Below are 13387 nucleotides of genomic sequence, written 5' to 3'. Positions count from 1 at the left end.
ATAATATTAAAAAATTAATTAAGACTGTAGTAAATAACTACATCATAAATATTAATTAATAAAAAAATCATTACACATTGTTAAATGTGTTTACATAAAAAAAAAAATCACAAATAAGTGTATATGAAATGGTATGCAAATAAGTAACAAATGAAAAAAAAAAGAAAAAAAAAAAAAGGAAATAATATATCTAATCCTTTTCGAGTTTTTGCTTTTTGCGTGGTGTCATTGTTATATTTAAAGTAGAAGTATGAACACCATCTTCTAAAACTTTCCGTTTGCAGTAAAAATACGTAATACCATTTCTTGTTTGGTTGTATGAAAAGATTTTATTATCCTTTAATAGAAACCCTCGATTTAATCCTTCTTCTCCATTCCTTGTATCCAAAACTTTTTTATATGTTTCCATTGGATTTTGAATACTTCGTTTTGAAATACCCTTAGAAGAAAACTTAACTTCCTCTTTTCCCTCATCAGATTTTACAATTGCATATGTTTTGGAACACAAACCAATCATTGAATCTCCATCAAATTCAAGTTTAAACAACCCAGGAGTACGTTTATCATATGTTGCATGTTTCATACAACATTTTCTTGGAAACCATACAACAGAATCAACATTATGATTATCTGTACAATTTTCATTAATTGTTCTAAAATATTTGTCTTTTAAATGTGGTTTAATAACGTCAGATAAACTAGATTCGGAAATTGCAAAGTACGCACTATCAGTATCCATTTCCATAAACTCAAAATCTGTTCTATCCACAAACTGATCTAAAAAATCATAATAAAACTCTAGCATACGTAATTTTGCATACTGTAAAACAAAAAATCCTAGCTGAATCGGCATGTTATGTATGATCTTTTTCTTTGCCATTTCAATTTCGAAGAAATTATTTGTGTTATCTAATTCCGTTAATTTTATAAATAAGGGTTCATTAACTTTCTTTGATGCATTATCCACACCTTCAACAAAAGAAATATTTGTAAACTTATCTTTATTCAAAAGCAAACTTCCATATGCAGAGTTTCCTTCAACTTTAACTGTATCAGATATAACACTTAAAGTCGGATCACGATCTCCTTTTCTTCTTGCATCAGATATATTTTTAGTAAATTCCGAAAAACATTTCATAAATGCAGATTCGATAACAGTATAAATTCTAGTTACTACTAAACCCTTTTCTAAATACCACTTTAAAAGTGGTGTAGCAAGCATTATTTTGTTTGCCCTATTCCCTCCTATCAAAAGTGTTCTTGGATTTTCAGAAAGTCCTATTTCTTTTGCATGCGTCTGCATATGTTCACCTATCTCTGAAAATGCTACTTCAGTCGTGCAAAATAGAGGAGCCATTTCACTAAAATAATCTTCAGGAGATAAACTTGTATTTGGTTTATCATTGTCATTCCACTTTGACGGCACTTCAATGTCACATTCAATTATTCCGAAAAGTTCATCTTTTTTTACTGATTTAAGTATCTGATTCATAGTAGCTCCGCCTTTACATTTCTTATAAAAGTTTGGTGTACTCTTATTTAATAAATGTTGAAGAGATTTGTTTTTAGATAAAAGTTGTAAAAATTCACATTCCCAAATTGATTGTACTTTATATCCAGAATCAACTAGGTATTTCTCACAATCTTTTGTTTTATTAAATCGTTTCAGTCGTTCATTACTATTCATTGATCGATTTAAATGACAACAATGCCCGTGATAGTAACACCCATTATACTGATACACTGTTTTTGTAAAAGGGTCATATCCATCAACTGGAAACGGTCCGATCCGTTTTTCACGGTTATTATTTAATTTATGTAAAATTTTATATCCGTGTGTTTCGATTAACCAATTCATCCAAATGTACATATTATAATATTTGGTTTTCTTTTCTGCCTTAAATTTATTGCTTTCACGTCTAATGACAAAATATCCTACAGGCATAGGTTGACCAATGCAATACAGATAAAGTGCATTTGCATCATATCCTACAATTCGACCACATGGTTTATCAATATTGTTACGGATGAAAGTTTCACCACTTTTATGGTATCTTGTAAATATAATAGAAGGACCCCCTACTATGTTGTCTTGAATAGAACGATAAATATCTTTAGTTGAAAAGTCAAATAGTGGGAATATAGCACCACATTTTTGAGAAGTATTGAACAAATTTAACCTTGCGATTCCTGGAATTGAAACTGCAATTTTGAAAATATCAATCTTTTTTTCCCAGTATAACTTACAGTAATTTATAATTCCTTGTACAAATGGTTTTACATCTAAATTGTTATACCATTGCAGAAAGTCTTTAAATGATTTCATACTAAATCGATTCCAAATTTCTTCTAAAAATAAATAATTTTCTTCGATAGAATGTTTTCCATCATCTAAAATACTTTTCTGTTTAAGTGTTGAAAACCAAGCGTCTCCAATCTCTGGTAGTTTTGGATAATTAAGTTTTTCAATGCTGTCAAACCATTCATAAGGAAAAAAACCCTTTTCTTCTTCAACACCATACGCTTTTAAAAATTTAGCGTATGATGTTCCAGGAGCAATAAATTGACTCATATCTAAAAATCGAAATCTGGAAGTTGCAATACGAATTATTTCGTTTTATAGCATAAGATTTTTTTTTTAGCTCACCTGAGCTGAAAGCTCAAGTGAGCTATTCTGATCACTTTTTGTCCGTCGTCCGTCCGTCCGTCCGTCTGTCCGTCCGTCCGTCTGTCCGTCTGTCTGTCCGTCTGTAAACTTTTTACATTTTGAACTTCTTCTCCAAAACCACTTATCCAATTTCAACCAAATTTGGCACAAAGCATCCTTATGGGAGGGCGAATATAAATTGCAGAAATAAAAGTTTGATCTGTATTCAAAGCGGAGAAAACCTTGAAACTGTAGAAAAAGGGGGGTGCATTTTTAAAAATCTTCTTCTCAAGAACTACCGAGGCAAATTCAACCTAGTTTAGCATAAATTATCCTTATGGGAAGGAAAATATAAATTGCAAAAATTAAGTGGTAATTCTGTTTCAATTCTGAGTTATTACGAAAATAATAATAAAGGAAAGGCGTGTTTCAATCAGTTTAATAGCTTCGGGTTCGGCATCCGGTAAAATGATTCCATACTTCTAAAACGAGGTTCTTTGTTTAAAGCAGCCATGACATTATACGAAAAAGGGTCGATCTGACTATGATGAATTTGCTTGTTGTGCAACAGTTCGCGTATGAAGGGAAATTTTGAAACATACAAAATATATTGGTGCCGATTTTGTGAAGTAAATTGAGGCTAAATATTTCAATGTGTTGACAGTTTTCACACATGACGTTGGTGTTAGCTTGTTCTGATTTTCGTTTCGTTCTCATCGTTTTTAACAAAGAATGATATAAAGAATGTTTTATGAAATAGTGGTAAATCGTAGTTCCGAATTCAGCTCTACAGTAGACTATCAGCATAATCACCATGTCTCGTTCGTCTCCGTAAATCTCCAACCAGCCTCTCTGACAAGTCGGAGATTTACGGACACAGCCGAGTTACGGAGACAGCCGGATCTGGTTGAACGAGACTAAGCGGAATCAGCCGAAGATTGCTGATAGTAGCGGAAAGGGCAATCCGAATAGAGGCGGAAATATTTTTATTCAATTTCTCCATAACTAATTATTCTTCATATTTGCAGTGTTCGACATTTCTTTTTCCCATGAAAAGAAAAAAGAATACAAATCAATTAACGCCCAATGTCGGAAACCCTAGTGAAGTACGAAACTACGCGCACAAAAGATTGCTCGTACTTCGGACAAGATCGGCAGCCTTTGTTTATTTTCCCGCCAAACAATCAAGATGTCAGCAAGTAAGAAAATTAAACTTGAGGAAAAAACTAGCGTTTGCGGTTTTATACAACATGTGTCACCGATAAAAACAAGCCGCACTAACAATAAATACTTTAACGCTACGGTACAAGTCCAACGAGATACCTTTAAAAAGGTTGCCTGCTTTGATGTGATGAAGCACTCTACCTTGGTCGAGGCCAGTCAAGCGAGAACGCCACTGAAACTTACAGATGTACAAATAGTACCCAGTCGATTAGACTCAGCCAAAACAGAAGTTCTTGTCAACTACAAAAGTAGAGTTGAAGTATCCAGACAATTATCATTTTCATACCAGAAATCTACAGAGGATGATCATGACTCGGCAGGAGAAAAGTTCAAAACGCTGAAAGAAGTGCAGAACACCCCAGAATTCAACAAGGTATTTCTTTTTGTTGTTTTAAAATAATTATCACCCCTCCTCCCATACAAGGATGGGATATTAACTATCCATGTTCAAGCCGATAAGAAGCATATCATTTATTAGATCCAGTCGACAGGTTATTTCTACCTACGTAGCTATTAAAAGATTAATACCTACCTTCGTATTTCCACCTACCGTAACAAGACATTGACCAGTACATGTACATTGTACAACTTTACTGCTAAATTCTTTCCCTTATTACAACTAGATCAAAGTAAATGTTTAATTTCTTTGTAATTATTTATGAAAACATAGTAAACTTATTTTTTAACTTATTAATCATTATGTCTTGATTAGGTTGCTGTTGAAGTCAAGATTTTGTCAGCAAAAGAAGTATCAGTACAAATAGTCAGAGAACTTCCAATTCAAAAGCAAGAAGTCATCGTTGGAGATAGCACGGCAACAATGAAATTGACACTATGGGATGAGATGGTGACAAAGCTAGAAATTGGCAAAAGTTACAGATTGAATCAACTCTCAACCCGTCTGTTCCAAAATGTAAAAACTATTACGGCTACGAAAGCTACAAGCATTGAAAGCATTGATGATTTGGTCAATTGTTTACAGGCACCTGAAGATAATGATGTCATTGAAAAGGAAGGAAAAATAACCCAAGTAGGTTTAGTGATGCACTTTTCATGTGAAATGTGTAAGGGAAAAGTTGCCCTGCCAGATGATGATTCTAAATTCATCAGATGCCCAACCTGCAAAATGAAAATGGCCAAACAAACTCTACAAAAATCCATGAATGGTACTCTCTGCTTCTCTTATGGAAACCAGAAAGTAAAGCTATCAATTTTCTCCTCAACATTATTTACAATGTGTATTGCTAATCACCTCAGTGTTGATAATGCGGAAAACATTGAAGATTTTCTTCTGTCAAATTCTTTCAGAGTAGCGTACTCAAATGAAACAAAAAATGTGCAAAACATTGTCCATCTTACTAATGTTGCTGGTGTAAACCAATAGCAAGCTTTTTTTTTAAGTATTTTGACTTCTGTGTCATTTTGGAATGCTGGAAACTGTTATGAAGGATTTATTTAGTACTGTGAATATCAACAAAGTATGTTATTGATCATGGTATGTAAAGAGATGATGTAAGAGGTACCAACAACACCTAATCTTAAAAATTCATGGTAAACATTGTTGTGTAGGCTTTGTAGATGGAAGTAACATAGCGAATGTAGATTTACTCTGTTTATGACTGGTGTAAACCAATAACAAGCTTTTTTTTAGTATTTTGATTTCTGTGTCATTTTGGAATGCTGGAAACTGTTATGAAGGATTTATTTAGTTCTGTGAATATCAACAAAATATGTTATCGATCATGGTATGTAAAGAGATGATGTAAGAGGTAATAACAACACATTAAAAATTCCTGGTAAACATTGTTGTGTAGGCTTTGTAGATGGAAGTAGCATAGCGAATGTAGATTTACTCTGTTTGTGACTGGTGTAAACCAATTTTTAGTATTTTGACTTCCATGTCATTTTGGAATGCTGGAAACTGTTATGAAGGATTTATTTAGTACTGTGATCATCAACAAAGTATGTTATTGATCATGGTATGTAAAGAGACGATGTAAGAGGTACCAACAACACCTTAAAAATTCCTAGTAAACATTGTTGTGTAACTTTTTTAGATGGAGGTAGTGTAGCGAATGTAGATTTACTCCGTTTATGACTATATTTTTTTTGTGCATTGGTTTTTATAAAGAAGCAAAAAGCTTTAATTTTTTATACTCAATTATGTCATTCAATTTTGGAATTATGTCCCTTTTTCCATAGGTCAATTACTGTTGAACTGTTATATTTGAACAAGTGTACAGTCACTTGTAACATAAGAAGTAAATAGATCGATTTACAAGAATGGAAACTGATAATTTCAGAATTGAAAGATATATTTCTGGGAACTTTAATAAAAAATTTGATTAATTAGTGAAATTTAACATGCAGGTTTTGTGCATCTAGTCAGTATTGATTTTGTTTTTCTTGAGCCAGATATTGTGTTCTTTCTTTTAATGAGCATGGAGTAAATATTTTCTACATTTTAATATTTTTTTGTTCATATTTTTCATATTGAATGATTTCAGTGATGTCCTTTTTTCCATCTGTTAAAAAACCCTTTCTACACTGCACAATAAAAAATTTCGTTTATTAAGTATTTCTTTGCAGTCAGAGTGATCTCTCCTTAGATTTTTCATTTAAATTCTAAAAATTAGAAATACAATATATTTAACTCCATTTGTAATTAATTCAAGTATTCTTTAATAGACCAAGTTAAATCAAAAAGTGATTTTTATTGACTGATACTATGTTGTCTTTGAACTTATTCCCAGGGGTAAATGCCACACACTATATACTAGAAATTAAACAATCACAAGATTACATGTAACTCCTTTTTTTTTTTCAATGTCCAAAAAAATTGCACTTGTGTAGAGAGGGTATTCATTCCTATGAAAAATGGAAAAAATACACTCTTATTTTCACAAGCATACATTCCTTTGGAACTTAAATTTTGATACTTATTTGAAGATTATATACTATTAAAAGAATTTGATGTCTGATTAATACATGTATTATTAATGTCGGAAAATTATCAAGTAGGTTTTATGCATGTTGGAACACCTTTTAATTAAAAAATTTTTAAAACCAATTATTGATTTTTTTATTAGTGCATTTAGATTTGTTTTATAACATTTTTGAGCAAACAAAACTGAAAACTTAAAATTTTAGAATGAAAAGTATTACCGTACTTCTGTAGTTTAATTATGTTTGTGAAAAATATAATTTGGATGAAGGTCTCATCAAGAACTGTAAATATGTTTGATACATTATATTCATAATTGAAATGCAACAGCTATCAACACATATTTTTATGTGATACATGTAATTCAGTTTTTGTGGTATTTCCGTATTTTAACAATTTAAAATGACTTATCACTGTACAATTTGCAAAATGACTTTGTATTGCTTTTTTGGAAAAAAAATTGTACTTCCACATTTTTTGAACTTCATTAATAAAAATCTGTTTGTATTTCATTCCATTTTTTGTTGTCAATAGCAATGATCTGACATTTGAATCAGAACTTAAATCCACATTAAAATGTGACATTAATAAAAAAAACACTTACGTTGGTTAATGGATGATGATTTAATTTGTTAACTATGTTATACATGATAGGATCTTTCTTTTGCATTCTTTGCCTTATCCATCCCAATAGTTGTTTTCATTATTTCTAATCACTACATAAGTAAGAATTTTATGTGGAATTAGGCAGACTTGTCCAAAAATGCAACCTTGAAGGCTTTTTCAGGTTGGAAGTAAGCTATGCATCCCATTCAATGTAATTAATACTGAAAGCCTGAAAGCTGAACATTTCTCATAAATAAGCACCTTCAGACGGGTATATAAATCGTTCGATTTCGTTACACCCGATTGCACACTCGAAACTCGTGGCCGTCATGTAGCACTCCTTTCGTGCTCTTATATTTTTAGCTCACCTGAGTCAAAGGCTCAAATTAGCTTTTCTGATCACAATTTGTCCGTTGTCTGTCATCGTCGTTGTCATCATCGTCGTTGTTGTAAACTTTTCACATTTTCGACTTCTTCTCAAGAACCACTGGGCCAATTTCAACCAAACTTGCCACAAAGCATCCTTGGGTGGAGGGGATTTAATTTTGTCCAAGTGAAGGGCCATGCCCTCATTCAAGGGGAGATAATTGGGAATTAATGAAAAAATGGTGGTATCTTTTAAAAATCTTCTTCTCAAGAACCACTGTGCCAGGAAAGATGAAACTTTTGGGGAAACATCCTCAGGTAGTGTAGATTCAAGTTTGTTCATATCATGACCCCCGGGGTTTGGTTTTGGCCGACCAAAGTTTTACATAGAAATATATAGGAAAAATCTTTTAAAATCTTCTCAAGAATAACAAAGCCATAGTTGATCATATTTATATGAAAGCATCCTCAGGTAGTGTAGATTCAAGTTTGTTCATATCATGACCCCTGAGGGTTGGGCTGATCCAAAATGGCCGACCAAAGTTTTACATAGAAATATATAGGAAAATGCATTAAAAATCTTCTTCTCGAGAATAGCAAAACCACAATTGATCATATTTATATTGAAGCATTCACAGGTAGTGTAGATTCAAGTTTGTTCATATCATCACCCCTGGGGGTAGGGCGGGGCCAAAATGGCCGACCAAAGTTTTACATAGAAATATATAGGAAAAATCTTTAAAGATCTTCTTCTCAAAAATAGCAAAGCCACAATTGATCATATTTATATGGAAGCATTCACAGGTAGTGTTTATTCAAGTTTGTTCATATCATGACCCCTGCGGGTAGGGCGGGGCCAAAATGGCCGACCAAAGTTTTGCATAGAAATATATAGGAAAAATCTTTAAAGATCTTCTTCTCAAGAACCACTGGGCCAGGAAAGATGAAACTTATGTGGAATCATCCTCAGGTAGTGTAGATTCAAATTAGTTCATATCATGACCCCTGGGGTAGGGTGGGGCCAAAATGGCCGATCAAAGTTTTACATAGAAATATATAGGAAAATGCTTTAAAAATCTTCTTTTTAAGAAACACTGGGCCAGGAATGATAAAACTTTTGTGGAATCATCCTCTGGTAATGAAGATTCAAGTTTGTTCAAATCATGACCCCCAAGGGTAGGGCGGGGCCGAAATGGCTTATCAAAGTTTAACATAGGAATGTAACAAAAAAATCTTTAAACATCTTCTTCTCAAGAACCACTGGGCCAGGAAAGATGAAACTTATGAGGAATCATCCTTAGGTAGTGTACATTGAAGTTTGTTCAAATCATGAACCCCAGGGGTAGGGTGGGGCCAAAATGGCCGATCAAACTTTAACATAGGAATATATAGGAAAAATCTTCTTCTCAAGAACCATTGAGACAAAAGATGAAACTCCTGTAGAATCGTCCCCATATAGTGTAGATTCAAGTTAATTCACAACAAGACCTCCAAGGGTAGGGTTGGACAAATAACCTATAAAAGTTTTACATAGGAATATATGAAGAAACCTTATGATATTTATAGGGAATTATCCTTAAATTGTGTAGATTAGATTCAAGTTTGTACATATCATGACCCCTGGACAGTTTAAATTCAAGCCCCTTCCCCCCCCCCCTCAGTAAACTTTCAGTTCTGATATGATCTGGTATGTGCTTTTTCCTAGCCAATTGCTCAGGTGAGCGATGTGGCCCCTGGGCCTCTTGTTTCATGCATACCTAAAACTTTAGTAAGTTTATTTTTTACAAGATTTATATCATATTTACTTGAATTGAATCCTAAAACAGGAGTTTGCATACAATAATTTGTAAAATTTGTTAATAATTTCTGAACATAGTTATACATCATATTTCGAATTCTGTTGTTTTCATTAACAATATCTTCACTTTCCAAATCATATTCATTCAAAGACTCGGTCTCGCTTTCAGTTCCATCAGAGTCAGTAGAATGATCATTATAATCAATTTTCCAATCACCTTCTGCAAGACGTTTTTGAAAATCTTCATAAACATTTTTTTTCTGAATTTTTTTAAGAAATCGTTTTGATGGAGGTTCGAAATCTTGACACTCCAGTGCATATCTTTCACTTGTTTCATTAACATCATTATTTCTGCTTTGAATTTTACCAATTGGTTTCCAAAATTCTAAAAGCCTATGCAATTTTTCAAAAACAATAGACCATTTTTCTTGTGCTAACTGAAAAACTTTTAGTGAAATTGAATCCATATAGGTTATCATTTCCCTTAATAATGTTTCTACATCTTCATTTAATATGAAATACGGCATTTCAAAGTCAGGAACATTGCTACATATGCTAACTGAAATGGGTTTATGAATTCTTTCAAGTTCTAATTTAGAAGTTAATTTACAAGCACTGCTTTTTTCTAAAATAGCTTCAAAATCAAAAACAATGAACCATGGAAAATATTCATCATCTTCTTGAATAATAATATCAATTTCTCTTAATGTTTCAAAAATTGTGTTTTTTATTTCATTAAATCCCCCAGGAAATATATGAAGTGTTTTATTTGAGCACCCCTTTTCATGTCGGTGGAGTTTTTTGCAAGTAGTAAAATGTTTTTGACAAAGTGAACATACATACTTATTTGCATACCGTTTCATATTTGTTATGTATGATAAATGATTCTCATACATATTCAAGTACATCTGATCATCATAGATGGATGGAGACTTGTAAACTATATGAGTGTTTGCTTCTTGATCTAATTCAAAAATATCTATATTAACCTTAAAACATTCTTCAACAAGCGGAATATGCTCTAAAGCTACACCTTGAAATGATGTAACATTTATATATCGAACATCATATATTTCTTTTTCAAACATAAACTCACACCAAGTTTCAAAACATTTCTTTACACGTGTTTCAAATGCATCACGAAAAGAGTTTAATTTATGATATTCCAAACATCTAAATAAACATAATTATCCTTGTAAAGTTTTGAATCTTTGGGATTTTTATGAAGGCTAATAATTGCATTTTTTTTCATTGTAATATACTCTGGTAAACAGGTTGGTGCACCTAAAATATGCTTTAAAAAATAAACAAAAAATGTAACATTTGTAACTAAAACTACTCTCCATTTTGTGTTAGGACGATCTTTCAATACGTAACTACAGATATCTATTTCTTGTAATTTCCTCTCAAAATTTTGGAGATCTTTACGTTTCGATATGTATAAAGGAAAATCAAATATTTCACTGTTTTGATAAGGTTTAAAATAACGATATTCATTTAGTTCTTGATTAAATAAAATGTACCCAAACACTAGATTAAGGCGAAATGCTTTTTGTTGTAAATTGTAAATCTTATTTGCAAATACCATTATATCATCAAGTGTAAAAGAAGGTGAAAGGGGATAATTATATACCACATTTAAAGTTTTTTGCTCTGTGTATTCCCTAATTAAAGGATTATATAAATTATAAAACTCTTTTAATTCATGATCAACATTCCCATCTTTGATCCAGGGTGCATCATTTTCCTCCCAAGGATAATCTCCTTTTCCAGATAAATGCACCATTAATCTATGATGGATAAGTTCTTTCCTGTTATCAAAATAAGAATTACATAATCTACATCGAACCTTTTTTGATGTTTCATTCGGTTCTACAGAGGTGGTATTTTTCTCTCCATCCCTTACATCAGGAAGGATATCCCTTGTTTCCATCTCAACAACGGATGTAGGTGTGTTTCCTACTTCTAATCCAGAAAAAGTAGAGATATCCATTTCTTCTGCTACATTTTCTGAAGCAGCAGGTGTATTTGAGGCTGTCCTCACTTCCGTCGTATCTATGGTTGATGTAGGAATATTACACTCTTGGGTTCTGGTAGGTAAAGGCTACAATCAAATGAATAGTTAAAAACTACACAATTAAAAAAGAAAAAAAGTAAACAAGAAAAAAAAATAATTTCAATTACATATTTTTGTTTCTTACCTCAGATTCAACTGCAGAAGCAATGGAATTGATTGTTCTAACATTTTTTTCTGTTGAACTTTTGTTATCTTTCTATAAACAGATAAATATGAATGAGAAAAAAAAATACATGTGTAAGGAAAAGAATTAACAAAATAATAATAAAAAAAAATAATATTAAATATCTCTTACCTTCTTCCGACAATTCTTGGAATGCCTCAACAATACATCCTTCCTGTTGAATGTTTTCTGACAGGTTTTACAATCAAAACGAAAATTGTTCGAATGTTCAATTTGAACATGTCTTTTTAATGTATGTTTGTAGGCATACTTTTTAGAACAAACCATACAAATAAATTTTTTCTGTAAAACATTCATTCTTCTCTGTACCACAGTATCATTTTGCAAACCATTTAAAGTTGCCCATTCTTCCAACTTATTAACATCCATAAATTCACTTACGTTGCGTTCTAAAGAAGTTTTAGCTTGTTCTAAAATCACATCCATATTTCATCTAAATGATTTGAAACAACTTTGCATATGATCTTCACCTTATATAGGGAAGAATGTAATAAAAATAACAGCTACGTTGTAAAACAATGAATTAATCCTTCCTATTTACATTAGTAAAAGTATGGATTAATAGTTGTTTTATTACCAAAAATGTACAAAGATTCATGTTTATATTAATAAAAAAATATATAAAATGTATGTTAATGGTCGCTTTTTGTGCATTTATTACATTTACAAATTACCACGAACTCAACATATACTTCTTTAACCACATACACCTTAATCGTTCTGACATATTTATGATGTGGTAATGTAAGAGTGATTAATGCACTAATTACCATCATTATGCATGCAATAAAACATAAGACAATGCTTATGATAATAAAAAGACATAAGCTTAAGATGTAAAATATAGGAATTAATTATATTTGTTATATATTCGTCATCTATCCACCTATATCACCATGATCATACTGATATTTTATGATGTGGTGTTTTATATTAAGTGTCTAATATAAACACATAACCAAAAACATTAAACCCATGCAAAATAACAACCACACATGCATGAAACAACCACACAAAATAACCACATATACCCACAAATAACCACTCAACCACAAATTAACCACATAACCACACAACCACAAATTAACCACACCGCACCGGGTGTGACCACCTACCGGGTGTCATTGGGCACCATATATTACTACTCCCATTGCTTGGAGACAGATTCTGCAGTGTTTTCCAAGCCTACTACGTCGGAACCTGTGCCTTCTAGATTGGCTCCCGCTGCAAATTTTGTCTTGTCAACAGGCACACGAGCAACCTCAGGCGAATTCATGAATGCAGGGAGGTCAATCCATAACATCTCTTCACCTTTCCTACTAAACTGGAACGAATGGAAACACCCAAAATATGCCAATTTTACCGAACGTTATGCCAGCTTTAGAGATTGGCCAAAGTTCATCAAAGGCCCCAACAAGAAGGACTTGGCTAAAGCTGGTTTCATCTACACCGAAATTGGAGACAGAGTCACCTGTTTTTCGTGTGGATTGTCTCTCAAGGACTGGGAACCCTTCGATGATTCCTACAAAGAACATTTTCGT

At 32.3% G+C, this 13387-nt stretch overlaps 1 protein-coding gene and 1 long non-coding RNA gene across 2 annotated transcripts; one reads left to right on the top strand and one right to left on the bottom strand.

The window, feature by feature from the left end:
- The first annotated feature begins 2636 nt into the window (after positions 1 to 2636).
- On the top strand, positions 2637 to 7221 carry LOC117687174 (uncharacterized). Its single transcript, XM_034463402.2, has 2 exons — positions 2637 to 4244; positions 4584 to 7221. Exons 1-2 carry the CDS (start codon positions 3837 to 3839, stop codon positions 5253 to 5255), a joined length of 1080 nt encoding a protein of 359 aa, XP_034319293.1. The 5' UTR covers positions 2637 to 3836; the 3' UTR covers positions 5256 to 7221.
- Positions 7222 to 10807: 3586 nt separating this feature from the next.
- LOC136273658 (uncharacterized) lies at positions 10808 to 12539 on the bottom strand. The gene is made up of 3 exons (XR_010711849.1): positions 11958 to 12539; positions 11787 to 11858; positions 10808 to 11689 (listed from the first exon to the last, which is right to left on the bottom strand). It is a non-coding gene; the product is annotated as an uncharacterized lncRNA (long non-coding RNA).
- Between the last annotated feature and the right edge of the window lie 848 nt (positions 12540 to 13387).

The sequence above is a fragment of the Magallana gigas genome, chromosome 1, assembly GCF_963853765.1.
Source record: "Magallana gigas chromosome 1, xbMagGiga1.1, whole genome shotgun sequence".
NCBI lineage: Eukaryota > Metazoa > Mollusca > Bivalvia > Ostreida > Ostreidae > Magallana > Magallana gigas.
The sequence above is the reverse complement of the archived record's forward strand: the minus strand, read 5'-3'. Positions and strand labels throughout refer to the sequence as shown.